Source organism: Marmota flaviventris, chromosome 14, assembly GCF_047511675.1.
Source record: "Marmota flaviventris isolate mMarFla1 chromosome 14, mMarFla1.hap1, whole genome shotgun sequence".
NCBI classification, from domain to species: Eukaryota; Metazoa; Chordata; class Mammalia; order Rodentia; family Sciuridae; genus Marmota; species Marmota flaviventris.
The window spans coordinates 86,922,129-86,947,853 of NC_092511.1; the positions used below are offsets into that span (position 1 = coordinate 86,922,129).

At 41.5% G+C, this 25,725-nt stretch overlaps 1 protein-coding gene and 1 long non-coding RNA gene across 2 annotated transcripts; one reads left to right on the forward strand and one right to left on the reverse strand.

Annotated features, from left to right (window-relative positions):
• Window positions 1-12,809: 12,809 nt before the first annotated feature.
• On the forward strand, window positions 12,810-21,201 carry Lyg2 (lysozyme g2). Its single transcript, XM_027950654.2, has 5 exons — window positions 12,810-12,852; window positions 16,931-17,071; window positions 18,027-18,223; window positions 19,461-19,599; window positions 21,083-21,201. Exons 1-5 carry the CDS (start codon window positions 12,810-12,812, stop codon window positions 21,199-21,201), a joined length of 639 nt encoding a protein of 212 aa, XP_027806455.1.
• Window positions 19,014-22,564, reverse strand: LOC139701825 (uncharacterized). The gene is made up of 3 exons (XR_011704424.1): window positions 22,413-22,564; window positions 21,829-21,962; window positions 19,014-20,209 (listed from the first exon to the last, which is right to left on the reverse strand). It is a non-coding gene; the product is annotated as an uncharacterized lncRNA (long non-coding RNA).
• Window positions 22,565-25,725: the final 3,161 nt, after the last annotated feature.

Here is a 25,725-nt window from a genome sequence, read left to right on the forward strand (position 1 = left end):
AGAGAGTGAGAAGAAAAAAAATCTTGAAGGAAGAAACAGGGATTGTTTTGGTTGGAGATCAGTATCTTTCCTGCTTCCCTTCTCATCCAATAGGTGGGGTCATCTGTTGTTAACTAGTGTCTCTGCCCTCAGGATGGTGAAGGTAACCAGGGTGGAAGAGTTGGTCCTGGTTGGAGGGCACCTGGAAGTGGGGTGTGGGACCCACCAATCCTAGAAGGGAGACTCAGGGATCTCTTTTTGGGCCCACTCGTGTGATGTGAGCACCTGGTCTTATCTCCTTATCTCACCTGAAGATCTCCCAATTCCTGGTCTCTGTTAGTCTCTAAACTGTATCACACTCACCCTCTCCCTTTCTACTTCCTAATGAGGGAAATTTTCTCCAGGGTTCTTGAGCATGGTGCTTTGGTGGGCTGCGCACCTGCCCCACTGAGAGCTGTTTTTGTGTTGGGCAGTCACTGTGCCAGTTAGTGGCTGTGGGGGAGGGTGGGGAGTTAGAAACTGGGTACCTGGCCAGCCGGAGTTCTAAACTGAGTGTTGCCCCCACTGAAGATGGTGATGAAGGTGACCCAAGATGGAGGTGGTTGCTTTCAGTGATGGGGTATTGGGTGGGTGTGAGGAGCCAGGTGATGGCGTTGGATGATGAGTTCAGAGACAAGCTCTGTGGTGTGCAGTATGTGGCTGTTGGCTGACTTCAGAGCCTGTATGAAGTTCCCAAGTGCAGGCAGGCTACTGTGCCCTAGGGGACTATTTTTGCTGCTGCAGAATCCCAAGATGGCAGTGACTGGAGGAGCCCCATGTTGGTAGATGGGGGTCCACACAGGCGTGGTGGCCAGAGTTCCTGCCCATGGGAAGCTGCCAGGTGTCCTGTGAGGGAGCAGCTCGGGTGGGTGGCCAAAAGTTCTGCTCAGATGCTGATGATCCCACTCAGGTACCTTGTAGTACTGCGTGGGCACGTAGTTGGGAGACCTACTCTGACACTGAGGCCTGGACCCCTGGGCGGGCACAGTGGCCGTGATTCCTGCTTGGGAGCAGGAATATCACTCGCAGAGAAGCAGTATTCTCACTGCTTGAGTCCCAGGACACAGACTGCTGCCTCCCTCTGGCCAGCTATCTTGGATACCCCCTCTGTTTAGGTTTTCTAAAGTAACCAATGGGGGAAATTGGAAAATCCTCTAATCAGGTATCATGAGATAACCAATGGGAAAAAATGGGGTAAGGCCTTCAATCAGGTCCACTTAGGGAAGAGAATGCCCCACATTTCAGGATATAAGACTCTAATTTCCAGACATGGGGGCTTTGAGTTTCTCTCTCTCTCTCTCTCTCTCTCTCTCTCTCTCTGTTCACTTCATTCTGCCTAATGGAACGCTACGTTCACCTTCAATAAATCTGTACTCTATTTGTTACTTCTTCATGTCTCACTTAATACTTTGTTAGGGACACCAGAGACCTGGACTTCAACTGGACATCCCAATGGTAACATAACAGGGGAGATCCAACCTGCTCGACCTTTCTCAGAGGGTTATTTTAATTATTATTAAATTATTTTAATAATACAATAATTACAATTATTTTAACTTATTCAAAAGCCCACTTAAAATTCCAAAGCATGGAACAAATAAAAATGTTAAATAAAAATTGCTTACTGTACAGTCCTGGCTCAGTCCAGTTCTATAGGGAGTTGTTTATAATTTTCAAAGTGGGTAATTAACTTATAGATAATTTGGCATTGAACATATTATATTCAAGCTTATGTAACAGAGAATTCTGCAAGAGATTAAGAAAGCATGAAGCTCTCATTTTCCTCTCCTATTTTTATTATATTTTTATAGCCAAATTACAACCCTGTAGTAGATTTTGGATGAATGTTCTGGAATCTGGAAAATTTAATTAATTCAGGGAGCTGTCAGGGAATGCTTTGATAAGCTACTCACTGGCCTATGCCAGCATCTTGGTGGGCTGACACCTTTCAGAGGTGAAGGGGAGCACAGTGCTGCCCTCTGTTGTTTTCAGGGTGTAATTGCCACAGGGCCATTTCCTTCTGTCTTGAACAATTTGCTTTCTAGACCCAGAGTCCTTAAGGACTGGCAGAGGCTGGAAACATGTCTGAGACATTCTTACCCCTAGCCAGCTTCAGGAACACCTGTTGAGTGTGGGTCACATCTGGAGGGTGAGTGTTACCAGCTGTGAATCATGAGATGTCTTCTCTCCATTGTTGTCTCTGGACTGGGCCGTCAAGGAGGTCAACATTTTCCAGAGCTTTCTGTTGCTATGCCCACCGAAACTGAAACTCAGAGTCTATCCCTTCAACCCTCAATTTCACCTTGAGAAGTATGAACAATTGTGATTGACTTCTGAACATCTACTACCCAGTCTCCGAGCAGTGGAACTCTGGAAAATGGCCTTGCAGTTCTCATAGCACCCTGGAGGCCTGGGAAGCCCCTCACAGCAATCACCCTTGGGGTCCGACTTGGCAGAACTTTAGAGAAAAAGCAGGATTCTTTAAGATCTTAGAGAATTTTAAAACAGTAGTTCTTTCTGACCATGAGTAAGTCAATTAAAGTTCCTTGGAGGACACTTGAAAATTACTGAAAAGTGCTGATTAGATCCTCATATTTGCTTAGCATTTTGATTTTGGGTTGCAAAATTCCTTTTTTTAATCTTTATTTTCCTTTCCTTTTCTTCCTTCATCCCTCCCTCCCGTCCTTTTCTTTTTTAGCAGGTGATAAACAAAACACTAGGATCCAGACTTCAATATATTAGAACTCTTATGTTTAAAGGTGAGAAAAAGGCAATCAGCTCAGAGAAAAGTGATTGCAAGACATAAACAGACAGTTCAGAGAAGGCGTAACTGGAATGGCCAGTAAGCATATATGAAAAGAAGCCCAACTTCAATGAGGAACATCAAATTTCACTTCTAAAATTAACAGCAAATCTTGGTGGAGATGTGGAGCACGAGGATAACCCTGCTCTGTTCTTGAGTGTCAATGTGGTATAGCCACTGTGAAAAACAATTGTATAAATCAGGTGAAAAGATGCAATTCCCACTACTTCCCATGCCTGTACATCTACATACTTAAAAATTGGAAATATTCATTAATATCACTTAATAACCTGCTTAGCTTAAGTAAAGAGCTTAACAATGCATCATAAACAGTTTCCTGTTGAAAACAGGAAAACTTATTATTAAACAGCCTCCAGCTCAGTCCCTTCCCTGGCTTCCTCTCTGTGCCCTGTCAGGTCCTCTGGCCTGATGAAAGATCACCAGAGCCCTCGCACACACAGCCCAGAATGGCCAGGGCCTGCACACTGTTCCACTGACACTCCCAAACAGTACATCTTCCTGTGATTTAGCTCATGTTACCAAGGAGAACAAATGGGAGAGATCATTGGAAGATCAAGTTCTTCTAGAAATAAGGGCTGCAAAAGATAGGAACAGGGAGAGAGCTGAGGTATGGCAAATTGCTGTCACAAGCAGGTGGAAGCTTTCAGGTTACTATTGTAGTGGTGGGTAGAGATGGAGATGAGGTTTCACAACATAAGCTGAGGCCAAAGTATGTCAGATCCACTCCACCTCCAAAGCCTTAAACTTGAGACTTAAACCCACTAGTTTCTGACTAGCTCCTAGTTTCTTCCTTTACTCCCTACCAGTTTCAACTCCACGTTCCATTCCCTCCACCATTTTCTTTCCAACACTCTGGTTCACTTGCCAGACTTCCTGTGTCTCCACAGTACCTGCAGAGCTGCACCTGAACCCTGGATCCTTCCAGCCCTCTACTTTCTCCCTGTGCATTCTCAGGTGGCTGAATCAAAACCAAGCACTTGGATGCCTCTAAACACTTATGGACCCCCATCTCTATCCATTGCTGGACCCAGTGGTCTCTCTGAAAGTTTTCCCTCCAGTTCTCCAGAGCAGCATTTCCACATTGTCTCCATGTTCTAATTCCACATGGTTTTTACTCTCAGTGCATGATTTGATGTCCTATTTCAGAGAGGATCTAGGAACTATTAGAGAATTCTGCTTTCTCCCATTAATTCCATACATTGAACTTCATCCCAATGAGAGTTTTTCTTCTCTTCTTGTTATAATGGGAGAGGTATTCCTATTCTTTTCTGAGTCCAATCTCTACTCTTGATATGAGTACCAGAAAATATTATAGGACTAATGACTGTAGATTATATTAATCAGTGTGTGTGTGTTAGATAAAGACTATAAGCATTATGTTCATGATATAACGTAAACTGAAAAACTTAGATGAGCTGTAGATCTTAGATAGACTTAAGATACTGATGTAAGAGTCTACACCTGGGTGTAGACCCCAGAGCTCACCCAGTTATCAGCAGCAAGCACAACTGAACTAGGACTTAAAAGCCCAGCCTTCTGGGGCCCAGCGAGACTAACAGGCCCTGGATAGAAAGACAGAATCCTCCATGGCTTTTGTCCCGGCTGCGCCAGACTCCTACAGCCTGGATCAAGTTCCAGTGACCCGGACATAAGACACATCACAGGTGAGTGTCTAGGACCCTTGGGTGTAGATTCAGGACATAGAATTAGGATGTGTGTCTGAAGTATGATGAGCATCAATAAAATAGATTTGGTTGAATCTAACTGTGCCTCAGACTGAGTCTGTAGAGACCGCTCGTGACAACTCCCAAGCTTTCGAACTCCTGCATTTGATCCTTGACAACATTTGAATATGTTCAAGACACGCCCACAGTCAGCCATGACAAAGTGGCCTGGAAAGTGGCCTGGAGGCCAGTTCTTCAGAAGTTGCCCCAACTGCAACTTTTTAAAAAAATATTTATTTTTAGTTGTAGTTGAACACAATAACTTTATTTCACTTATGTATTTTTATGTGGTGCTGAGGATCGAACCCAGTGCCTCCTGCATGCCAGGCGAGCGCTCTACCACTTGAGCCACATACCCAGCCCCATTTATTTTATTTTATTTTATTTAAGTCCACACTTCTTCCTTCTCCTTTCCAAACCACTAGGAATCCCCTTTTCAAACAAATCTCTTCCTAGACACGGTGAATGGTCCAGAGGTGAACACTTGACCCAGTCTAGGTCAAGTGAAGTTCTTTCCTAATTTGTTTATTTTAAAATCTGTGTATTCTTCTGTTATATAGCTATGCTGCTAAATTCTTCCACTTATACGGTTTTTGGAGAGTTTCCAGTTTGGGGGCTCTTATGAATAAAGCTGCTGTGAACTTTGTGTTTGTTTTCAGTGCTGGGGATGAAGCCTGAGCCCCTGTTCTGGATATTCTAGTACTAGTCTCCTGGGAACCATTTGTTTTCCATCTCTCTTGGGCAAATGCCCAGAAATGTGATTCCTGAGCCATAGAGTATATGTATGTTTAACCTTATAAGAAACTGCTCAACAGTTTAACTTTATAAGAAACTGCTCAACAGCACTCATTCCACTTTACATTCCAACCCAGGAAGGTAGAGTTCTTGCCACATAGAGAGTTCTTGCCACACCTTCTCACCAACATAGAGCTACTATTTGATCTTCTTTTTTTTTTTTAGAAATATTATGTTTTTGTAATTTTAATTTGCATTTGTCTGATATCTAATGATGTTTAAAATTATTTTTTCTTGGGTTTGTTGACTCTTTGTTTAATCTTCTTCTCTGAAATGCTGATCAAATATTTGACATTGGGAGCTGGGCACAAGAGTGAAACCTGCAAAACAAGCTATTCAAGAAGCTGAAGCAAGAAGATGGCTTGAGCCCAGGAGAATAAGGTTAGGGTGGGCAACATTAGGGAGCTCCTGTCTCAGAAAGAAAAACAAACAAACAAAAACACATTAATATAGGAAGCCCAGTAACAGGTAGTGTTTTCTGCAGGGGGTATGGCATCTTACCTTTATTTTAGTACATTAAAATTAAGACAAGGGCTGGGAGTATAGCTCAGTTGGTAGAGTGCTTGCCTCTTTTGCACAAGGCCCTGGGTTCAATCCCCAGCAACACACACAGACACACACACACACACTAATAATAATAATAATAATAATAATAATAATAATAATAAATTAAGACAAGAAACATGCTCAGAAGTATAAACTTGGTGTTGAAATTTTCTGGGACTGAATGGAATTTTCTAGTGTAGTCTGGTAGAAGGAGTCCCCTTCCACCCTCCCTCTGGCCATTGGCACTGAAATGCACTTGCCGTGCATTCTCTGGCAGCACCTTCATTCCACAGGTTCCTAAGCTGCTCCCCAGCAACAATTCGTGGGCTATGGTCACTTGGGTGATTTTCCTGGTACTGTCCCTCTCCAGTCCCACCAGGCAGGCTGCAGAGTCCTAGCAATAGCCCTTGCTTGTCTTGCTCTATTTCCCTCAAGACTGAAGTGAGACTTTGCCTCCTACTTCCTGTCCTATAAATCAACACTTAATTATATTTCCTGGGCCCTTGGATAAGTAAACTAACAAATGCATAAATCAACAAGAAGCTAAACCATCCAGACCTGAGTGTAACCCAGAATGATAATAGCCAGCATGTTTATGAAGCACTGTAGTTTATAATATGTTTTCACACATATAATTTATTTTTATCTTTGATACAAAGTCATGGGGTATTATTATTATCTCCATTTTACAGGTGAGGAAAATTAAAGCTCAGAAAGGTTACATGAGTTGACCATGGTCATCATCCACAGTTTTTTTTCCTGAGAAAGGAGGGCCATGGCTGGGATGCACAAATGGCAACATGGCAGCTGCCACCCAGTCTCTACCACCATACGTCAGTGCCTGGGGATGGAGAGGGAGGAAGACCAAGAGAGCTGGAGGTGCTGGACTCCTTAACCATCAAAGGTGCTGACCTAGACAGATTCAGGCCACAGGGTAGCTCTTTCTGTGATGTGATTTGAGGAGATCCTCATGGAATCCCCACCAAAATCCACTTCCTTGCACACACATGGTCCCTTAGTTTCCACCATCACTCATCTCCAAATGAGGGCAGAGCCTCTCAGACTTCTCCACTGCAGCTTTCCAGTGGCAGAGGCACAGAAGGGCCACTCTGGGAAGTTGGGAGCACTGTCCCCAAGAGAGAGCTGGAAGACAGCTTTTATTTGCATGTGATGCTGTATCTCAAATATCCATGCAGACTTCACATTCTTCTTCATGATAAGGGTATGAATTTTTAAAGTGCCTGTGTTTTATCATAAAAATAATGCCCTTTTGTAGAGATGTGTGCCATTTTTCTCTGACTTCTGTGTCCTCTGGCAGATTGACTCATTTCTCACTTGGAGAAAAATGAGACTTCAGGCAATGTAGCCCCTGGTTAACATTGTAGATTGTACCTGAAAATGACATTAATTTAACTCTGTGTCATCCGTCAATACAACTGTGTCATCGGATTAACCTCAGAGAGGGCAGGAGGTTAAGAGGCTGAGAGGAAGCAAAAGGAAAAAGAGAAAATTCTGTGGAATTGACAGAGGCTGTTGACTAGAGGCTTGGACCTGAACATCACAGTAACAGACATGAGGCCCAGTGATGGTTACCCCAGCTGTGACCCCAAATTAGGAGCAACACCAACCAGAACCTGACCTGAGAGTCTCCTGGCAGTTATGACCAAAAAACCCTAATTATCCGGGCTGGGGCAATAGCTCAGCGGTAGAGTGCTTGCCTAGCACATGTGAGGCCCTGGGTTCGATCCTCAGCACCACATACAAATGAATAAATAGAATAAAGGTATTTAAAAAATTCCTTCCTTTAAAAAAAACTCTAATTGTCCATTCAATGTACTTCTCAGTCACTTCCATTGGTTTGGAAATTTGAGGCTACTCTTGACCGTGCATAATGAAGAACTTTCTTTGGCAATGTTCTTATCTACCTAGGTAGCATGACAGGGAAATCCACTGAGACCAACAATCAGGCAACACTTCCTCCTATTCTGTCCTTGTCAAGATGAACATGGTTGAGGACAGAGGTCTTCAATTCAAATTCTGGGCCTACCTATGATAAAGGACATCTACTGTTTGCCAGCTACAAGATAGAGAAGACAATTTACTTGGAAAGACACCCTAAGATGCAAGATGACTTATTTGGCACTTATGACTTTGGTGAGAACTGAAATGCAGTCCAAGGTCCTATAAAAAATGGCAAATACCATAACATAGACTGAACCTGTATTTAAGCCTCTCTATTCAGCCTCCCATTTGGACTTCTCTCTTTTGGATGCAAGATAATCTACTGATCTCCCTTCAATTTTCATGACCTGCCCCCTCACACTTCTTCTCTAGCTTCAACATACGAGAGAAAACACATGCCCCTTGACCTTCTGATTTTGGCTTATTTCCTTTAACATAATGTTCTCAAGTTCTATCCATTTTCCTGCAAACGATATAATTTCATTTTTCTTTATGGCTGAGTTAAACTCCATTATGTATATATTACATTTTCTTTATCCATTCATCCATTGATGAACACCTATGCTGATTCCATAGCTGATTTCCATAGACCTCTAAGGTCAGGAACCACAAATGTATCAGGAATCATAAGAAGCTACCAGAGAATTGCTGTGCTGAAGAGTCTTGGAAGGGGCAGAAGACCAGGGTTATTTTTGTATAGCTAGTTGGAATTTTGTTTCTATAGTAAGGATATTTTTTGCATGCAATTGTGTTTTCATTTTGGGAAGCCTGGGGATCTATGGAGATTATGGCAGGTGCCATAAGCCCCTTCTGGAAAAATGTCAATATGACTCACATACACAGTCATGCTCAGAATCCCTGGAAAGAGATGGGGACTCAGTGAATTTCTTTTAAATGTCAAGAATGTTCTAAGATCCTCATATATATATAATAGAACTCACACTTCACCATCCACTGGGTTGTAGACTTTCAATTAGAGAAAAGACAACCTCTTTAACAAACAGTGCTGAGAAAACTGGATATCCATTTGTAGAAAAATGAGACTAGATCCATCTCTCTCATCCTGCACAAAAATCAACTCTAAAGCCAGGCATGGTGGTACATACCTGTAATCCCAGTGGCTGAGGAGGCTTGCAGGTTCAAAGCCACCCTCAGCAACTTAGAAGTCTGTAAGCAACCTAGTGAGGCCCTGTCTCAAAATAAAAAATAAAGGGCTGGGGATGTGGCTCAGTGGTTAAGTGCCCTTGGGTTAAATCCTGGTACCAAAAATAAATAAATAAATAAACTGAAGTGGATCAAAGACATAGGAATAAGACAAGAAGCTATGCAAGACCTAGAAGGAAACATAGGGTTGACACTCCAGCATATAGGCACAAACAATAACCTTCTCAATAGGACCCCTATTGAGAAATACTGGAGAGGATGTGGGGGAAAAGGAACACTTTTAGTGGGATTGTAAATTAGTATAACTACCATGAAAATCAGTATGGAGTTTCCTTAAATGACTAGGTATAGAAACACCAAATGACCCAGTTATACCACTCCTTGGTATTTATACTGAAAAATCCAAGTGATCATGCTACAGTGATCCATTGCATAACTATGTTTATGGCAGCACAATTCAAAGAAGCCAAACTATGGAATCAGCTTAGGTGTCCATCAATGGATGAATGGATAAAGAAAATGTGGTAAATATACACAATGGAATTTAACTCAGCCATAAAAAAATGAAATCATGTCATTTACAGGAAAATGGACAGAACTTGAGAACATTATGTTAAGGGAAATAAGCCAAAGTCAGAAGGTCAAGGGTCATGTGTTTTCTCTCATACGTTGAAGCTAGAGAGGAAAAAGAAAAGAAAGGTGTGTGTGCTGGGGGCAGGTCATGAAAATTGAAGGGACATCAGTAGAGTGGAGGAAAAGACCAGTGGGTAGAAGGAGGGAGGGGGAAGTGCTTGGAAGTAATATTGACCAAATTATATTGTTATATTATATGCATGGAGGAATATGTAACAACAAATCCCACCATTATGTGCAACTATAATGCACCAATAAGAAAGAAAAAAGAAAATGCTATAGAATCAAAGCATACTAATAAAAGAATTACAAATTTTAAAATGAAAAAAAGGGACTTTCAGAGTGCAACAAACCTAACCATGCCCCTTACTAGTATTGCCCAGTGTACACGTTCAATGAGTATTAACCACATTATTATTATTGGTGGAGAAAATATGAGTCAAGAAAAAGGCACAGTGGATTTAGTTAACTGATATTTGTATTTTAGAAGTTGCAACAGAACCTTCAAATACTTCAAAGACAGTGGTGTAATTATTTGTAGCAGGTGTTATTTATTCAGACCACAGGTGGTGTTTCATGAGCAGGTTGATGTGGCCTGTTGCAATAATTGCTTTGCAAGGTTATTGGTCTGTAGTGCTGGTTCCTCATGATGGAATATTATAGATGTGGGTTAAAATTCTGGCTCTACCATATACTAACTGTGCCATCTTTGAAAAGATGCTTAACTTACTGAGTCTCAACTCTAAAACAACAATATCTACCTCACAGGGATACTGGACGATTGAATAATGTAATGTGCACATTTGAGGGGTTTCAAATAAATATTCATTTGTTTTCTTATAGTTTGGAAAACAGTTGATTAAGTTGCAGAGGATCTGGCTATTAAGACCCTCATTTCTAGAAGTACCTAGTCTAAAAGCATGAAAAAAAGAAAAAGTAAGCTTAACATTCAATAGTACTTTAAATTTGTTTTTGTTTTGAGATGGGATCTTGCTATGTTGACCAGGCTGGTATGGAACTCCTGATTCTCCTGCCTCAACTTCCTGAGTGCTGGGACTAGTTGTGAGCTATCATGTCCGGCTTTAAATGTTTTATTAACCCTTATTCTCCGGGAGCACCTGGGGACAACTTCAGCCTCCACCTATTTTTACCTAACTTTCAATTCTGTGTCTATTCCTTCTTCCTCCTTTCTTGAAATATCCCATTGCACTTAGCCTAGAAGCCTCAGATAAGGGTCCAGCTCACCCTGCACTGGAGCAGACTACGATATCAATGTGACATGTAATGTGCCACTGTCACCAGTAATAATCTATGTGTTTCTAAGGGCTGCCTCCAGGAAACCAGATGCATGCAAAACCCCTTACCAAAGAGCAAGCCCTGAATCCAGGGTTGACAGTGGCAGTAGAGCAGGCCCCTTCACGTCATTTTCCTGAGAGGATCGATCATTGGCTCAGAACACCTTTGCCCCCTTCCCTGAATGCTAAGCTCAAGGCTGCTTGAAGGAGCTGTTCCCTAAGCAGGAAGGTGTGCAGAAGTAAATATCGTGAGATAATCCCAAAGTCAGTCTCAAAATGGTGTCGTCTACCAGGAGCTGATTCATGGCCAGGGAGGTGGAAAATCGTTTGACTCAGGGCTGTTGTCTTCCCATCTTCTGGTGGGTGGACGGAAGGATTATGTGCAGCTAGAAACTTTTCACTCTTGCAGAAGGATCCAGTCCAGACTACTTCCTCCCCTCTGGGAAATGAGCTTTGCCTCGTTAAGAATGCCCCTTCCATTTCCTGTTCCTGGGGCTGCCTGATGAGCTTCATCTCTTCTTTTGGGCATAAGCATGAAGAAAGACATCCTATTCTTGGACTAGGGGTACAGCTCAGTGGTAGAATGTTTGCCTAGCATGTGTGAGGCCTGGGTTTCATCCCCAGTACTGAAAACAAAAAGAAAGATATTCTATTCTTGAAAATATTTTCATCTTTGGCCAAATCTTTTTGTCCCACTTCCTTAGAAAGTTTAGGCAACTGCAGTCACCACACTGCTATTCAGTGGCTTGGTATTGCTTGCTCTTCCAGAGCAGGTGACATTCTCATACCTGTTGGACAGAGGTGGACTTGGTGCCAGGACCTAAGTTCACCTATCACAATCATGTAACATGGTGGGATGATATCATGTGACATTGGAATGGGGAATTCAACCAACCACCAACCCAGCAATGAGAGTGGCTGGTATTTCCTGTTTATTTATCTTTTTTTTAGGCTAAGTATTTGCTTCTTAGTCTCAAATTCAAAAGCTGTTTACCTAGCACAATTTTAGATATCCAGAAACAATCCACCAAATAGATGCCTCCACTACAGTCTAGGGCTTCATTAGATTAATTAATTAATAATGGTTAATAAGTATTTTGAAGTTCTTTTATTAAAGGGGGCCACTAAACCTAAAGTACTATTATGATCAGGCCTAATTAGACCAATGGTTTAAAGAGAGGGTCTTAAACCACATATAAAGCTTCTCTACCAACTCTTGGTACAGAGAAGGTAAGAAGAGGCAGGTGAGTCTTCATGCTGTGTTTAAAAGCTTCCTTCCCAGTGGAGCCACACTGAGGTCTGCTCAGCTGAAGCCAGAGGCACAGTGAACTACTGACTAATGGATTCTCCAATTGTTAAACCCGTGTTATAGGACAAAGAGCATTGCTCCGCAAAATCTTGACCTACAGGTTGCTGCTACCAAAGACCTTCTCAAAGAGAGGGAGGTTTTCTCTTGGAGGTTGCAAACCAGGTAAAGCTGGCTTTCTCTTATCTTGTAAAACTTGCCTTTGGAATGAAATCAAGAAAAGGGACTATTTGTGAAAAATCAGCACAACAACTTTCTTTTAAGTGTGTGAGGGGTGACGTAGAAGATGTGTATAGGCTTGTATCCATATGAAACTGGATTCAAATGAACTAGGAAAGAGTATAAACCAATGAACCATCTATTGAGGCTGTCAGAATGCTATCTTGGAAATGGAAAATGGATACTGAATTAGAAATGACTCCAGGCTCTTTTTTTTTTTTTTTTTTAAATCAGAGCAACTTCTTTTAAGACATCTTTACATTTTAAAACTAATCAGTTTCTATTTCAAATCAGAACAGGTCCTGGAGGATAAGGATAAGGATATGCTACCCTCTGTTGTGTTTTTGGGACTTACAGTCCTCATTGGTAAGTCATGGATTGACATTTATCTGGGTTTGCATGGTGTCCATGAAAACCTCAAATATAGTCATAAACCAGAAAGAGCAATGCTTATATGTAATAGTAGAGTGAGCTCACCTGGCCTCCTTGGCCATCAATCAGATGCTTGTTTCCATAATTAGGAGTGTATTTTTCTTGCCAAGCAGGTGAAGAAGGTATCAGTAGGAATTTAAAATTTAAATATTGATCAATCTACTTACTTCCTGCCTGATGGTACACCTACTAGGCTTGAAATCTTATTAGCTGTATACAACAGTGCCTTTGAAGGCAAGATATATGAAGGGAAAATTATCAATGCCAGGCAATGGAGAGAGAGAGAGAAATCCACCATCTGAGAGGAAATTGGGAGGAAGGTCCCTCAGCTAGGAAGTTCAGACCTGAAAGGCAAGTTCCAGAGAGGGCATGGCCGTTGAAGCAGGCTTGGTGGTTTAATGTTAAAGGAAGAGCCTGCTGGATGGGAGTTCAGTAAAGGGCAGAGGAAGAAATGCATAAAAACTGTTGGGCATACAGTAAGCAGGTCAGTGTGATCAAAACAGGGGATGTTTCTTGGGGGAAAGCTAGAAGGTAGGCTGATGAGATGGTAAGCGTCCTTGAATGAGAAAAGATCAAAACTTTAGCCTCAGAAAAATAAAGATCCATTGTAAGCAATGAACAAATTAACTTTATTTAAAGACTAATGATTAAGAAGAAAGCATTTCTAAAATGTTTAATTATAAATTCGGAAAGGCAGGACTACCCCCAACACAATAATTTCCAGTTACTGTTGATCAAAAATGGGCAGCATAGTTTTACATTTTTATTCATTTCTAATTGCCAAGTGGGAGCAAAGTTAAAAAGCCAGTGGATTAATTATGAACTACCATATTATCTGGATACAACTGAAAAGTGATTCTAATTTTAAAAGGGCCTTTTAAAAATGTCAGCACAAATAGTATAGCATCCATGGGGGGCCACCTAAACCCAAAGTACTATTATAATCAGGCTTAATTAGGCCAATGGTTTAAAGAGAGGGTCTTAAACCACATATAAATTGGTCATATTCGAATTCTCTTAATGCAGTGGTTCTCAAGCTTTATGCATAAAAGGCAAATGGGAATCTGGTTAAATTATAGATTCTTTGGCCTCAAACTTAACGATTCTGGCTCAGTTAATCTGGTACAAGGAGCCCATTTTGTTATAGTGTCAGAAAGCTGACTAATACATTCCCAATATCCTCACAGTCTCATAGAAAGAACTTGTCAAAATTTTGGTTTCTTGACAATCAAAGAGCTTAAAATGCCACCTTAGTTATGTTTTAATATGGCTCTCTCTTTGTTTGAGTGTGATTGAGGAACTTTTTTAAAAAATACTTTTTGTCAATGGACTTTATGTATTCATATGTGGGGCTGAGATTCAAACCCAGTGTCTCACACATGCTAGGCAAGTGCTCTACCACTGAGCTACAACCCCAGCCTGATTAAGCATCTTTTTATGTTTAAGGACTGTTTTCAATTTTTGTCTATGAAATTTCTATATCTGCTGCTGATAATGTGATATTTAAACAGAGATCTAAAGATAGTCAGGCAGCAAATCATGTTGATACCTGGAGGAACAGCATTCTAGGCCAAAGGAAACTCCAGGGCAAGGGCTCCAGGCAGAAACCTGCCTCGTGTGTTGAAGGATAAGCACAGAGAAGAATGTGAGTGAGGGAAGGGAAGGAGAAGTTGGAAAAGGAATAGAGGGTCAGATCAGGTGGAGCGTGGAGGACACAATGAAGACTTGGCCATTCCTCTGAGGGACAACTGAGAGATCCCATACATGTCCCCAGGATCACCTGGCTCCTGGGTGGAGAACTGTTAGCCAGAGTAGAGCAGGGAGGTAGGTCAGGATGCTGTTGGAAAAATCCTGATGGGCAATGATGCTGGTTTGGACCATGGTGGTAGCAGAGGGGGAAAGAGGAGTCAACTTCTGGATAGATGTTTTCCATCTACAGTCTCACTTCCCACCTGCACACCTCAATTTTACATATGGTCTCTGTTTTGGGAATATGTCATTCATTAGCTCAAATATGTGGTTGTCCCTCTGTATCTGGGGGAGCTGGTTCTGGGACTCCTATGGAGTACCAAAATCTGAGGATGCTCAAGACCCTAATATAAAACAGTATAGTATTTGCATAGAACCTATGAACATTCTCCCTTGAACTTTAAACCATTTCTAAATGACTTATATCTAATGAAATGCAAATACTATGAAGTAGTTATATGGTATCAGAGGGTTTTTACATTTTTTATTTTATTTATTTATTTGTTTGGGCAGTACTGGGGATTGAACTCAAGGCCTAAGTGCTCTACCACTGAGTTACTTTTCCAGCCCTATTTCTGTGTTATTTGGGAAATAATGACGATAAAATTTTAAATGTACAGTACAGGTGCAATTTTTTCCCACAGCTGGATGAATCCCCAGATGCAGGGCCTGGGGATGAAGCAGCAGCTGTGTCTCCAATGTGCACTGTGAGCACCAGGCATTGCACTGGAGGCCTTGGAGGGGCCGATCTGACAGCCTCTCCTCTGTGGATCACATGGAAATCCACACTTCTTAGAGAGTGTAGTGGCTTTGCTGTTCCTACCACTTTTATTATCTGGATAGACTTCCTCAGTATCCTAAGATTATTTGAGAGTTTTGTCATCTAACTTTCTGGTCTATTCCCACTTCCTTGTTTGCCTGATGATGGATGGCAGTGAGCTGTACCTGGATTTTTATTTGTTTTGGTTGAGTTTTGCTTTTGCATGCTTTTAAAAAGTTCATCTTTATAGTTACTCTGTTTCCCTTATAAAATAAATATTATAACAGTTCTATTCATCGTATACTTAATTCTAAGAAAGTATACAATTTCTTTATACTGTTATGTTAATCAGAATTGTACCTGGTCAAATCCATCTCTCTATTAAAAAACACTGTTGATAATCCTAACAACTTGGGAGGCTGAGGCAGGAGGATTGAAAGTTAAAGGCCAGCATGGGCAATTTACTGAGACCCTGTCTCAAAATAAAAATTAAAAAATTATTGAGGATGTAGCTCAGTGATAAAGTGCCCCTGGGTTCAATCCCCAGTACTTTAAGCAAAACAACCCAACAACAACAAAAATTGTTTGTATAATTAAGTGATACAACATATATTTTTTTCCCTGAAGTGCTGGAGATAAAATCCAGGACCTCACACATGCTAGGCAAGTGCTTTACCACTGAGCTACACTCCTAGCCCCAATATAGTGTCTTATATCAAATATTTTAATGAAGTAGATTCTTATAGCAGAGAATTATAATCTTAAATTACAAAGCAACAATTTTTGGAATTATGAGAACGAACTTTTCAATATTACAGAAAATATCTCTTTTAATAAATAGACCTGAATGAAACCATTCATGCCATAATAACAGAGTAAAAAAAAAGAATTAGTTTATTTGGTAAGTTAAATTTTTATTTCTAATTCTTTTAAATAGATTCAGAACCTCATCTTCATACCAGTAAGACACAAAATATGTTTAACTTGTTATAGTATCTTTCTTTCTTATTTTTGTAAACAAAGACAAATTGTTCATTGAAATGTTTACATCCTCATAAATACCGTCAAAAGTGTTTAAAAATATTCCCCAAAGTTCCTGTTTGAAACTCTCATAGTTGCCTGGGGGTGTAGCTCAGTGGTAAAGAGCATGCTTAGTATATGGGAAGCCTGGATTTGATCTCCAGCACAGGAAAATAAAATTGATGGCTATTTTAATCTGGTCAAGCTGCAACAAATATATTTGAGACCCATACAATTTAATTTTCATAATACTTTGTGTGGTGTTTTAGAACTAAAGTACTGTAGTTAAAAACAGAGTCAAAAGGTTGGAGCAGAGTGGGAAGAGGGCACTTCTGTTTTGTCTGATGTGTTGAAAATGATAAACAGGACTTGAAGACTAAGTCTATGGCCTTTGCCTTTGGTTTAGCAGGGATTTGTGTTTTAATAGCAGCTCAAGCAACACCTTCTCACAGGTTTTTCATGCATTATCATTTTGCTTCCCAGGCACTTCCAGGGCTTCCTACCCGTTCACTCATTCCATGGACAGTCACCTGCATCCTCGCCTGTACCACGGCTGCTATGGGGACATTATGACCATGGAGGCTTCCGGGGCCCCCTGTGACATAGACAATTTGATTAACTGCGGTAAGTGAATGACAAAGCAAGCGTTTGGCCTTCTCCCTTTCATCATTTCCAGATTCCTTCTGGAAGTTAACTTAATTTCTAAAAGGTATCATTGTCATTATAACAATCATATCAAAAAATTTAAAGTTAAATAAGAATAGACTCCTGCCCAACCTAACAAACCTTTTCTACCTCACCACCCGACCTTTTCCAATCTTGTCCAGATGTGTGTATTTCTACATGTTGAGACTACTCCTTGAATTACACATTAGTTTTTCTGGCCTCATTTTCTTGTTAGGCTTACTGCACTTAAGCACATGAAGAATAAAGGTTTTTTGGTTTTGTTTGGTTTTTTTGGGGGGGTTGCTTTTTTTAAAGAGACAAGGTCTTGCTATATTCCCCAAGCTGGTCTTGAACTCCTGGGCTCAGGAGATTCTCCTGCCTGAACCTTGCAAGTAGCTGGGACTAGGGCCCATGACCGCACCCAGCTTATAATGAGCATTTTGAAGCAAGGCTCTTGCTCTTTGTACTTCCTTCCCTTTGTAATCCTGTTTCAAAATCTCCCTTGTGATGTTATCCCAGTATTAGAGGTTTAGATATGGAAGGAACTACAAGATGGCTTGGAATCCCTCATCTTTAATTTACAGATCCCAGTGCTGAGGTCAGTAAGGAGGAGGGACTTCCCCTAGCACACATTAGGTGGTGGGGTAGCTGAACAAGATTCAGTCTAGACTGGCCAACTGCTAGACCAGGCATCTTCTCAAGGCACCCACATGGCTGAAAGGAGAAAGAGAAACAGCAGAAGTGGCCCCTGTCAGGGGCTGTGGATATGTCAGGGTTTTTGCCGTCCAGTGTCAAAAGGACATCATAGAAATGGTTGTTCCCAGCTGTGGGCAGCACAGGGGCTGTGGCTAAATTAGTATGCATTGGGAACAGTCTGCTTCTGGAGCAAACACTTTCTTTTCTATTGGTTTAGGGATCCGTGGCTCTGAAATGTTTGCTGAGATGGACTTGAAGGCCATAAAGCCTTATCAGACGCTGATCAAGGAAGTGGGGCAGAGGTACTGCATTGACCCTGCTATCATCGCAGCCATCATCTCCCGAGAAAGCCACGGTGGCACTGTTCTGCAAAAAGGCTGGGACCACCGGGGACTTAAATTTGGCCTGATGCAGGTATTTAGCTGGAGACTTTCCACCAGCCTCTTGGTCCTTCCTTGCAGAAGCTCAACCCAACTGAAATCCCTTTGCATGCTTCTGGGCCCCCAGGCTCTGCAGTGTTTCTCCACAAGTGCTTCAGCGTGGCTTGCTCTGACTTTCTGTAACACATCTTTGGTATTTCATCCAAGGGTTATTATCAGTTATTCAATATTTTTTTGAATAAGAAAATTAATTCAGTAGTATTTTATATGTATCATAACTACAATTCCGCAGTAAATAATATACAATCTACTTCAATCGTGAAAGGGCACTCATTATTACAGGTGTCTTCTTGGAATTCTTAAATTTTTAAATTTCATCCATGAAAATAAAAACACTATATAATTACTTGAACCAACATTTTCTTCCAGGTAAATTGGAGGAAGGGGATTCAAATTATCAGCCTATCTGAGTTGAAGCTGTATTTTATTTATTTTTCCCTCATGATATTGGGGTTTGAAACCAGGGTCTCATGCATGCTAGGCAAGCTCTCTACAACTGAGCTATATCCTCAGTCCTTTGGCTCTTAATGAATGATTGAATTAACTACTGAATTAATTTTGCAGCCCTGGGAATTAATTTGTAGCCCCAGGGCTGCAAAATTAATTTAGTAGTTAATTAACCTCAAGGTGCTCTACCACTAAGCTACATTTCCAGCCCTTTTTATGTTTTTATTTTGAGACAGGATCCTGCTACATTGCTTAGGACCTCACTAAGTTGCTGAGCCTGGCCTCAAACTTGCAATTCTCCTGCCTCAGCCTCCCAAGTCACTGGAATCACAGGTGTATATCACTGGGCCTGGCCTTTCAGGCTCTGTTTTAAATCGTTTGTAGAAACACAGATTTCTAGACTTCCCAGTTAGAAACAATTTTTTATTCGAATTAGATGGATTTTTTTTAACTACAAATGTCTAGACTTTGGTGCCAACCTTTTTTTGTTGTTGTTTTAACATTTTTTTGTCCCCCTTCTCCTCTCTTTGTTTATCAGAGTGCCTAGCTAACACTGTGCATGTCTGCTTCTCCCAAATCTTTATTTTTCTGACTCTTTTCCTTATGAAAGACAATATAGTAGAATTGACTTTGGGGGGAAAGATGTCACAGGAAAGATGTCAAGGCCAGCATCTATGAATTTTAACACACGGAAGAGAAATTAGGATCAGCAGAATATTGTATTTCCTTGACCAAATGCTGATATTCTTATCTGAATTTTCTAGCTCGATAAACAAATCCACCACCCTGTTGGTTCCTGGGACAGCAAAGAGCACCTTTTGCAAGGTGCTGGTATTCTAACAGACAGAATTAAAGCCATCCAGAGAAAATTCCCCAAGTGGAGTGCTGCTCAACACCTGCAAGGTAGGCAATATTTTTCGTGCTTTGTTGAAATGAGCAGTGGATGAGACTATGAGATGTCAGATGGGCCCTGAACCTCCCTAAGAGCACTCCCACTGGGTCAGCAGGGGGCTGGGAGGAGCTGTGGAAGAGATGCAGTACATTCTCTGAACCACGAGTGGTCCACCTTCACCAATTTCCTTTATCCTTCTTCAGGATATCCGGGTTCTTACTGCATCTCTTGTTTTATATTGAGCCACTGAGTGATGCCTTGAGAGTTAATGCAAAAGTTAACACAAAAGAATGCCTTTACCTTCTTTTCCTTGGCTTTCTCCTGATGCAAGAAGTTATTAGTCATTTTCCAAATTGCTTGAATAAACTGACTCTGAGCATTCTGAGGCTTTAGGTACCCTGATAAGTCCACACAGTCATCTCAGGCATGGCTCAACAGAGGCCCACCTTGAGTACAGCATCTCGCAGATGGACTTCACTACTCTCCTATTTCTTCTGCATTTTCTGTGACTTTGGAGATACCATAATACAGCCAGACATCCCAGCTAGAAAGACAGATTGTTTTCTTAGCTCACTGGCTTCTTCTTTCTTCACACCTGGTCCACCAATTCCTGTTTCCCTCCTGCAGATGCAGAGTTATGTGTAAATCTTCTTTCCTTCTACACTTTGTCTGAATTCAGAACAACTTTCTATTTTCTCTTTCAAGGGCATTGAAAGAAGAAATCAGGATCAGGATTTTTTTTCTCTTGACACCAGAGCACAGCACAATTATGTTAAGATACATAAGTAACTGTTGAAGATAAAATTCTAGGGTAAAATAGCACATGCAAGTTCATGAACCTGTACAAGAAATGAATACAGGTAACTTTCACTCAGTGTGGCACATCAAGTGTGCTCAAAAACATGTACTGAATTACTTGGGAGGCTGAGGCAGGAGGATCACAAGTTCAAAGACAGCCTCAGCAACTTATCAAGGCCCTAAGCAACTTATTGAGGCCCTGTCTCTAAATAAAAAATATAAAGGGCTGGGGATGTGGCTCAGTGATTAAGTGCCTGTGGGTTCAATCCCCAGTACCAAAACAAACAAACAAACATGTGCTGAATGAATGAATGAGTGGGTGAACATATGAGTGAATTATTGAATAAATGAGAGATTGTTACAATCTCAAACTGAAGATTTGCAGTCATCTATTTCTGCCAGCTCAGGACTACATAAAACTCAAATCTGACTCACATAGGAAGAAAAACAACAATAATAAAGAGAGAGAGAGAGAGAGAGAGAGAGAGAGAGAGAGAGAGAGAGAGAGAGAGAATCTTCTTAGTGATTCTCAGGGTAGCATATCCTTTCAGGAAGAGAGGAAGGGAAGCAAGCGTTGGGAATACAGGCATACAGGCTTTGGAAGATTTGCCTGGAGGGCTGGGATGTCCTGGAAATGCTTGCATCTTATTTCTGTTACAGTTATTATAGAGTCTAAACCTCTCTCTTTCATTTCAGGTGGTCTCTCTGCCTTTAAGTCAGGAATCGAAACCATTGTCACCCCTGCAGACATAGACACTGACCTCGTCAATGATCTTCTTGTCCGAGCTAAATTCTATAGAAGACATGGCTTCTAGGCAAAGCCCTATAAATGAACCATGTTGCTTGGGTATCAAATGCTCCCTCTTTAAGTTTGATATGAATGTGTTGTACTTCACCCTGACACAACATGGTTGAAATTATGAAAGAAAATTTATTTCTGAATTTCTTAATGACAGTAAGGATTAAAAGAAGAAGAATGAGAGGGCTGGAGATGTAGTTCAGTGATAGAGCCCTTGCCTAATATACACAAGGCTCTGGATTCAACCCCAGCGCCACATGCACACACACAAATAATAAGTAAAGACAAAAGAAAATTACCCAGTTCACAATATAGCTCCCATGAAATGTACATAGACATACATACAATTGCTTTGCAGCCAACGTGAATATTATGGCATTGACATCTACACATTCTAACAAGACTTCATTTTAGCCCATGACTTCAATACCCACCTGTACTCCATCTACCAGAATTACTAACAGGAAGTTAAGTGAGCCTGACCTGAGCCTTTGTCCTTTTCTCAACATCTTCCCAAATTGCAAGGGCTTTGCTCATGAGAAGCTCCTAGTTCATAAGCCAGGCAACCCATGTGACAATGGAGAAGCCGGGGAGAGAATTCTAGCTCCATAAGTAGCTGAGAGCTGGTGGAGGTGATGCTGACCTTCAAGCGATGTGTGTATATCCTTCAGGCCCACACCAACTCCTGTGTTTCCTTCTCTTGTTTGCTGAAGGTCCATGGACTGGCTTCTTCTATATTCAGTCATTGTCACAAACTCTTTCTAAGGGGTCTGTTGCCTACAAAAGAAGGTTGAAGATAAAAGCATTTGGCACTGGCATTAATTTGGTCCCGTGGATGCAAAACAGAAAGCAATTTTTTATTGCTTAAAAAGTTCTGAAATTTTTTAAGCAATAAAAGGAAATTACTAGAAGGCTATCTGATGACTCCCAGAACTAAAACAGAGAGAGGGGTGGTGGGAGGAACTGGAGAGCAATCGGTTAAGCATACTTTATAGCATCCCACCAGGTGAAACCACCAGCACCCTCACTGCACAGATGAACTCCAAAGACACCCCCCACCATCCTTTCAGCTCTCTGCTCTGTATTCAAGGCCCCATGGGTGTGGTGTGGGGATGGGATGTGGATTCTTTCAGTTGAGCACCTGTCTTTTGGCTGCTTTGCTCTTTGGTCTTGCCCAGACTACCTATGATGGAGAGGAGACAATTCTCTGGAAGGAAATTGAATCACCTTGGTGATGTTTACTTGCATGTCGGGAGAGGACACCATAATATGTGGGAGTGTAAAGCTCACAGAGTCCCTCCAGTGGCCGCTGCTGGACTGGTAGCTCCATCTGGAGAAGTTCAATGGATAGTTCTGCTTGTCCAATCTCTTTCTGAGAAGAAGTCCTACCTGTGAGCCATACAGAGAAAGCCAACTAAACCGTTTTCTGCCCAATGACCTCTTAACCTAGCTGGTTGACTCAGACAGAACCAGGAATCCCTGTTTTAAAGGGAAGAACCAATAGCTGACTGGGGTGACTGGGGTGGCAACCTGCAGCATAATTGTCTTTGGTTAAGGATGGTTAGTTGAAGCCCAGACTACATCAGTTGTTAAATATTTTGATTCTCATCCCTGTATATGAACAATCCACAATGTTCTTCAGAAGTCTCTTTTGCTCAATAATGATTTCTTCTGGGCTTTACCCAGAAACATTCATTTCATCTAATCCCCAGCCCCTTTAATGTCACTACTACACGTATAAAATACATTTAGACAAGATAATTTGAAAAATAAGAATTAGTACACTGTCGGGTATGATGGTGTATGCCTTTAATCCCAGCGGCTCACTAGGCTGAGGCAGGATGATTGTAAGTTCAAAGCCAGCCTCAGCAACTTATAGAAGACCTGTCTCTAAATATAAAAAGGGCTGGGGATGTGGCTCAGTGATTAAGTGCTTCTGAGTTCAAACACCAATATCCAACCCCCCAAAAAAGAATTAATATACTGGCTTATACCATGAATTTATTCCCCCAGTATTCTCTTTAGGACTGAGTTGCACAGACTCCATACTTGAGTTGTCTTAGGTCTTAATTGGGTTCCCCCAGAAGCAAACTGAACAAAGATTTCAGTGCAGTAGTTTATTTTGGAGGTGCAGGGATCACTGGTATGAAGAGGCTCAGTGATCCAGTGAAGGGAAGACCAGCAATAAAACAAGCATCATTGAGTTACCTACCATGGTGGGCTCCAGGGCCCGATCCTGCAAGAAAGCCACTATTGGGGAATAGGACAAAACACACACCTCAAAAATACTCTATCCAAGGGACAGGAGCCAGAGTATAGAGACATTGGTTTCTGAGAGTCATTTGTTGAGGGTCTATCTCGTAGGATGGAATGAGGGAGGATTCTTAGCTACTGTGATCTGCTAGGAAATTTTTCTTGTATTTCCAAGGAGAAGAGGCTGTAGTCACAGAGAAGCAAACCAACTGAGAATTCTGAGAGGTCCAGGGGTATGAGAGGGACCTGACAGCCTCTGCTTCCCAAGGGTTAGGCACTCCCCAAGGCTAAGAAGTCTCCATTCCTCCAACATGGCTTGTTTTCATCTGTGACTTAATAGCTTGGTACAAACAATACGGAAATGATTCACAAGCTTCATTTGCCTTACAATTTCCATGCCAGTATTCCACACAGTGTATAGAATGATTAGTTAGATGGGATAGAACTGTCATAGTCTTTACCATATACCCATCTCTAGCACATCAGCTGATTCTCAGGAATTTGCTGAGGAAAATGTCAAAGATGTCAGACTCAAATGTGGTTTTATTAAATTGTCATTCTTGATTTTCTTTATATTTTTTGCCTTTGTCCCCTTCAGGGATAAGGGATCGTTTCATGTCTATGTCCTATGATATAAAATATTACTTCATCTAAAAACTGAAGTCATACTGAAAGATATAGAAATATTGTTTTATAAGTAGTTTTAAATGCAAAAAAAAAAATTTTTTTTAAATATTTCCCTATCTGGACTTACTCATGATTACCTTCTCATTCTTTCTTTCTCTTGGCCTTCCATGTCTCATATGCTCTGGGACCTGTGACACCATAGGAAATATGTGCCAGGCACAGTGACACATACCTGTAACCCCAGATACTTGGGAGACTGAGACAGAAGGATTGCAAGTTTGAGGTCAGCCTAGGCAATTTAGGGAGACCCTGTCTCAAAATAAAATTTAATAAGGGCTGGGGTTGTAGCTCAGTGGTAGAATACTTGCCTAATATGGGCCAACACACACACACACACACACACACACACACACACACACAATCCCCAGTACCACAGAAAGAGAGAGTGATGGAGAAAGAGAGGGGAAGAAAAAGAAGGAAGTTAGTTTGATATTTGGTCTCTGCTGCATTGTATGTGGGAAGTGAGGGGAAAATGTCTCAGTAATGTTCTCATTGTTGATGTCTAAGGTCCCGTGCAGTATGGATACATTCCATTTTATAACATTAGGTAGGAGAAATATCCTCTAGTCAGATACAATGTCCATCCCCATGGTACCATCAGGTAAAAGAGACACAACCATTCCACATAAAGACTGGTCAAATATACCAATTCTCCCCACACATTTTTACTTAATCCCATCACCTCCTGTGTTCCTAACTGCAGCCCCCATTACAACTCTATTGGCAGGCTTAGGTTTTACAATACTGGATGGGGAAGGGTGTGCCAAGTAGACACAGTGTCTGTGTCTATCCTAAAACATGCAGGTAAAACACAACTCCTCTGCCCAAAGCCTTCCAAAATCCCATCAACTCTTTTGTGCTCTCTCACGGCAGGGTTTCATGGATGGGTTTTGGTTCCACAGTGCTTGGGGCTCCCATATTAAAGAGTCCTGGGACTTCTCCTCTGCACCCCCTGACCATTTTTCCACTTCAGCACACAAGGCTTTGGATTCCCATGAGGGGCTGGGCCAAGGGACTCTAGTCCTTTTGTCAACCCACACCTTGATTAACCTGCCTAACTACTGCCCCAGAGAGCTAGTCAGGTTTCTCACTGTCAACTTTGCCTTTTAAGGTTTCTCCAAGCTGGGGTGAGTAGAGCTGCTACAGTTTGGATCTGGAATGTTCCCTGAGGGCTCATGTGCTCAAGACTTAGTCCTTGTTTGGCAGTTTGGGGAGGTGGTGGAGCCTTTAAGAGATGGAGCCTCATAGGAAGTCTTTGTCATTGGGGGCATGCCCAAGAGGGATATTGGGACCCAGCCTCTTCATCTTCCTCTCTGTCTGTTCTGGGTGCTATGAGGTGAGCAGCTTTGCTCCATCATTATGGGCTGCCCCTCTACAGGCCCAAAAGCAATGGGCCAACTGACCACAGAAGGAAGCCTCCAGAACTGTGAGCCAAAATAAATCTTTTATCTCTGTGTTGATTTATCTCAGGTATTTGTTACAGTAAGGGAAATCTGATGAATGAAAAGCAGACTTTGTTGAGGGATCAGCTGGTGTCCTTTAGTCTCATACAGCCTTTAGTATTTCTTTATTAAAACCTTTCTTTTAACCCCATCAATGT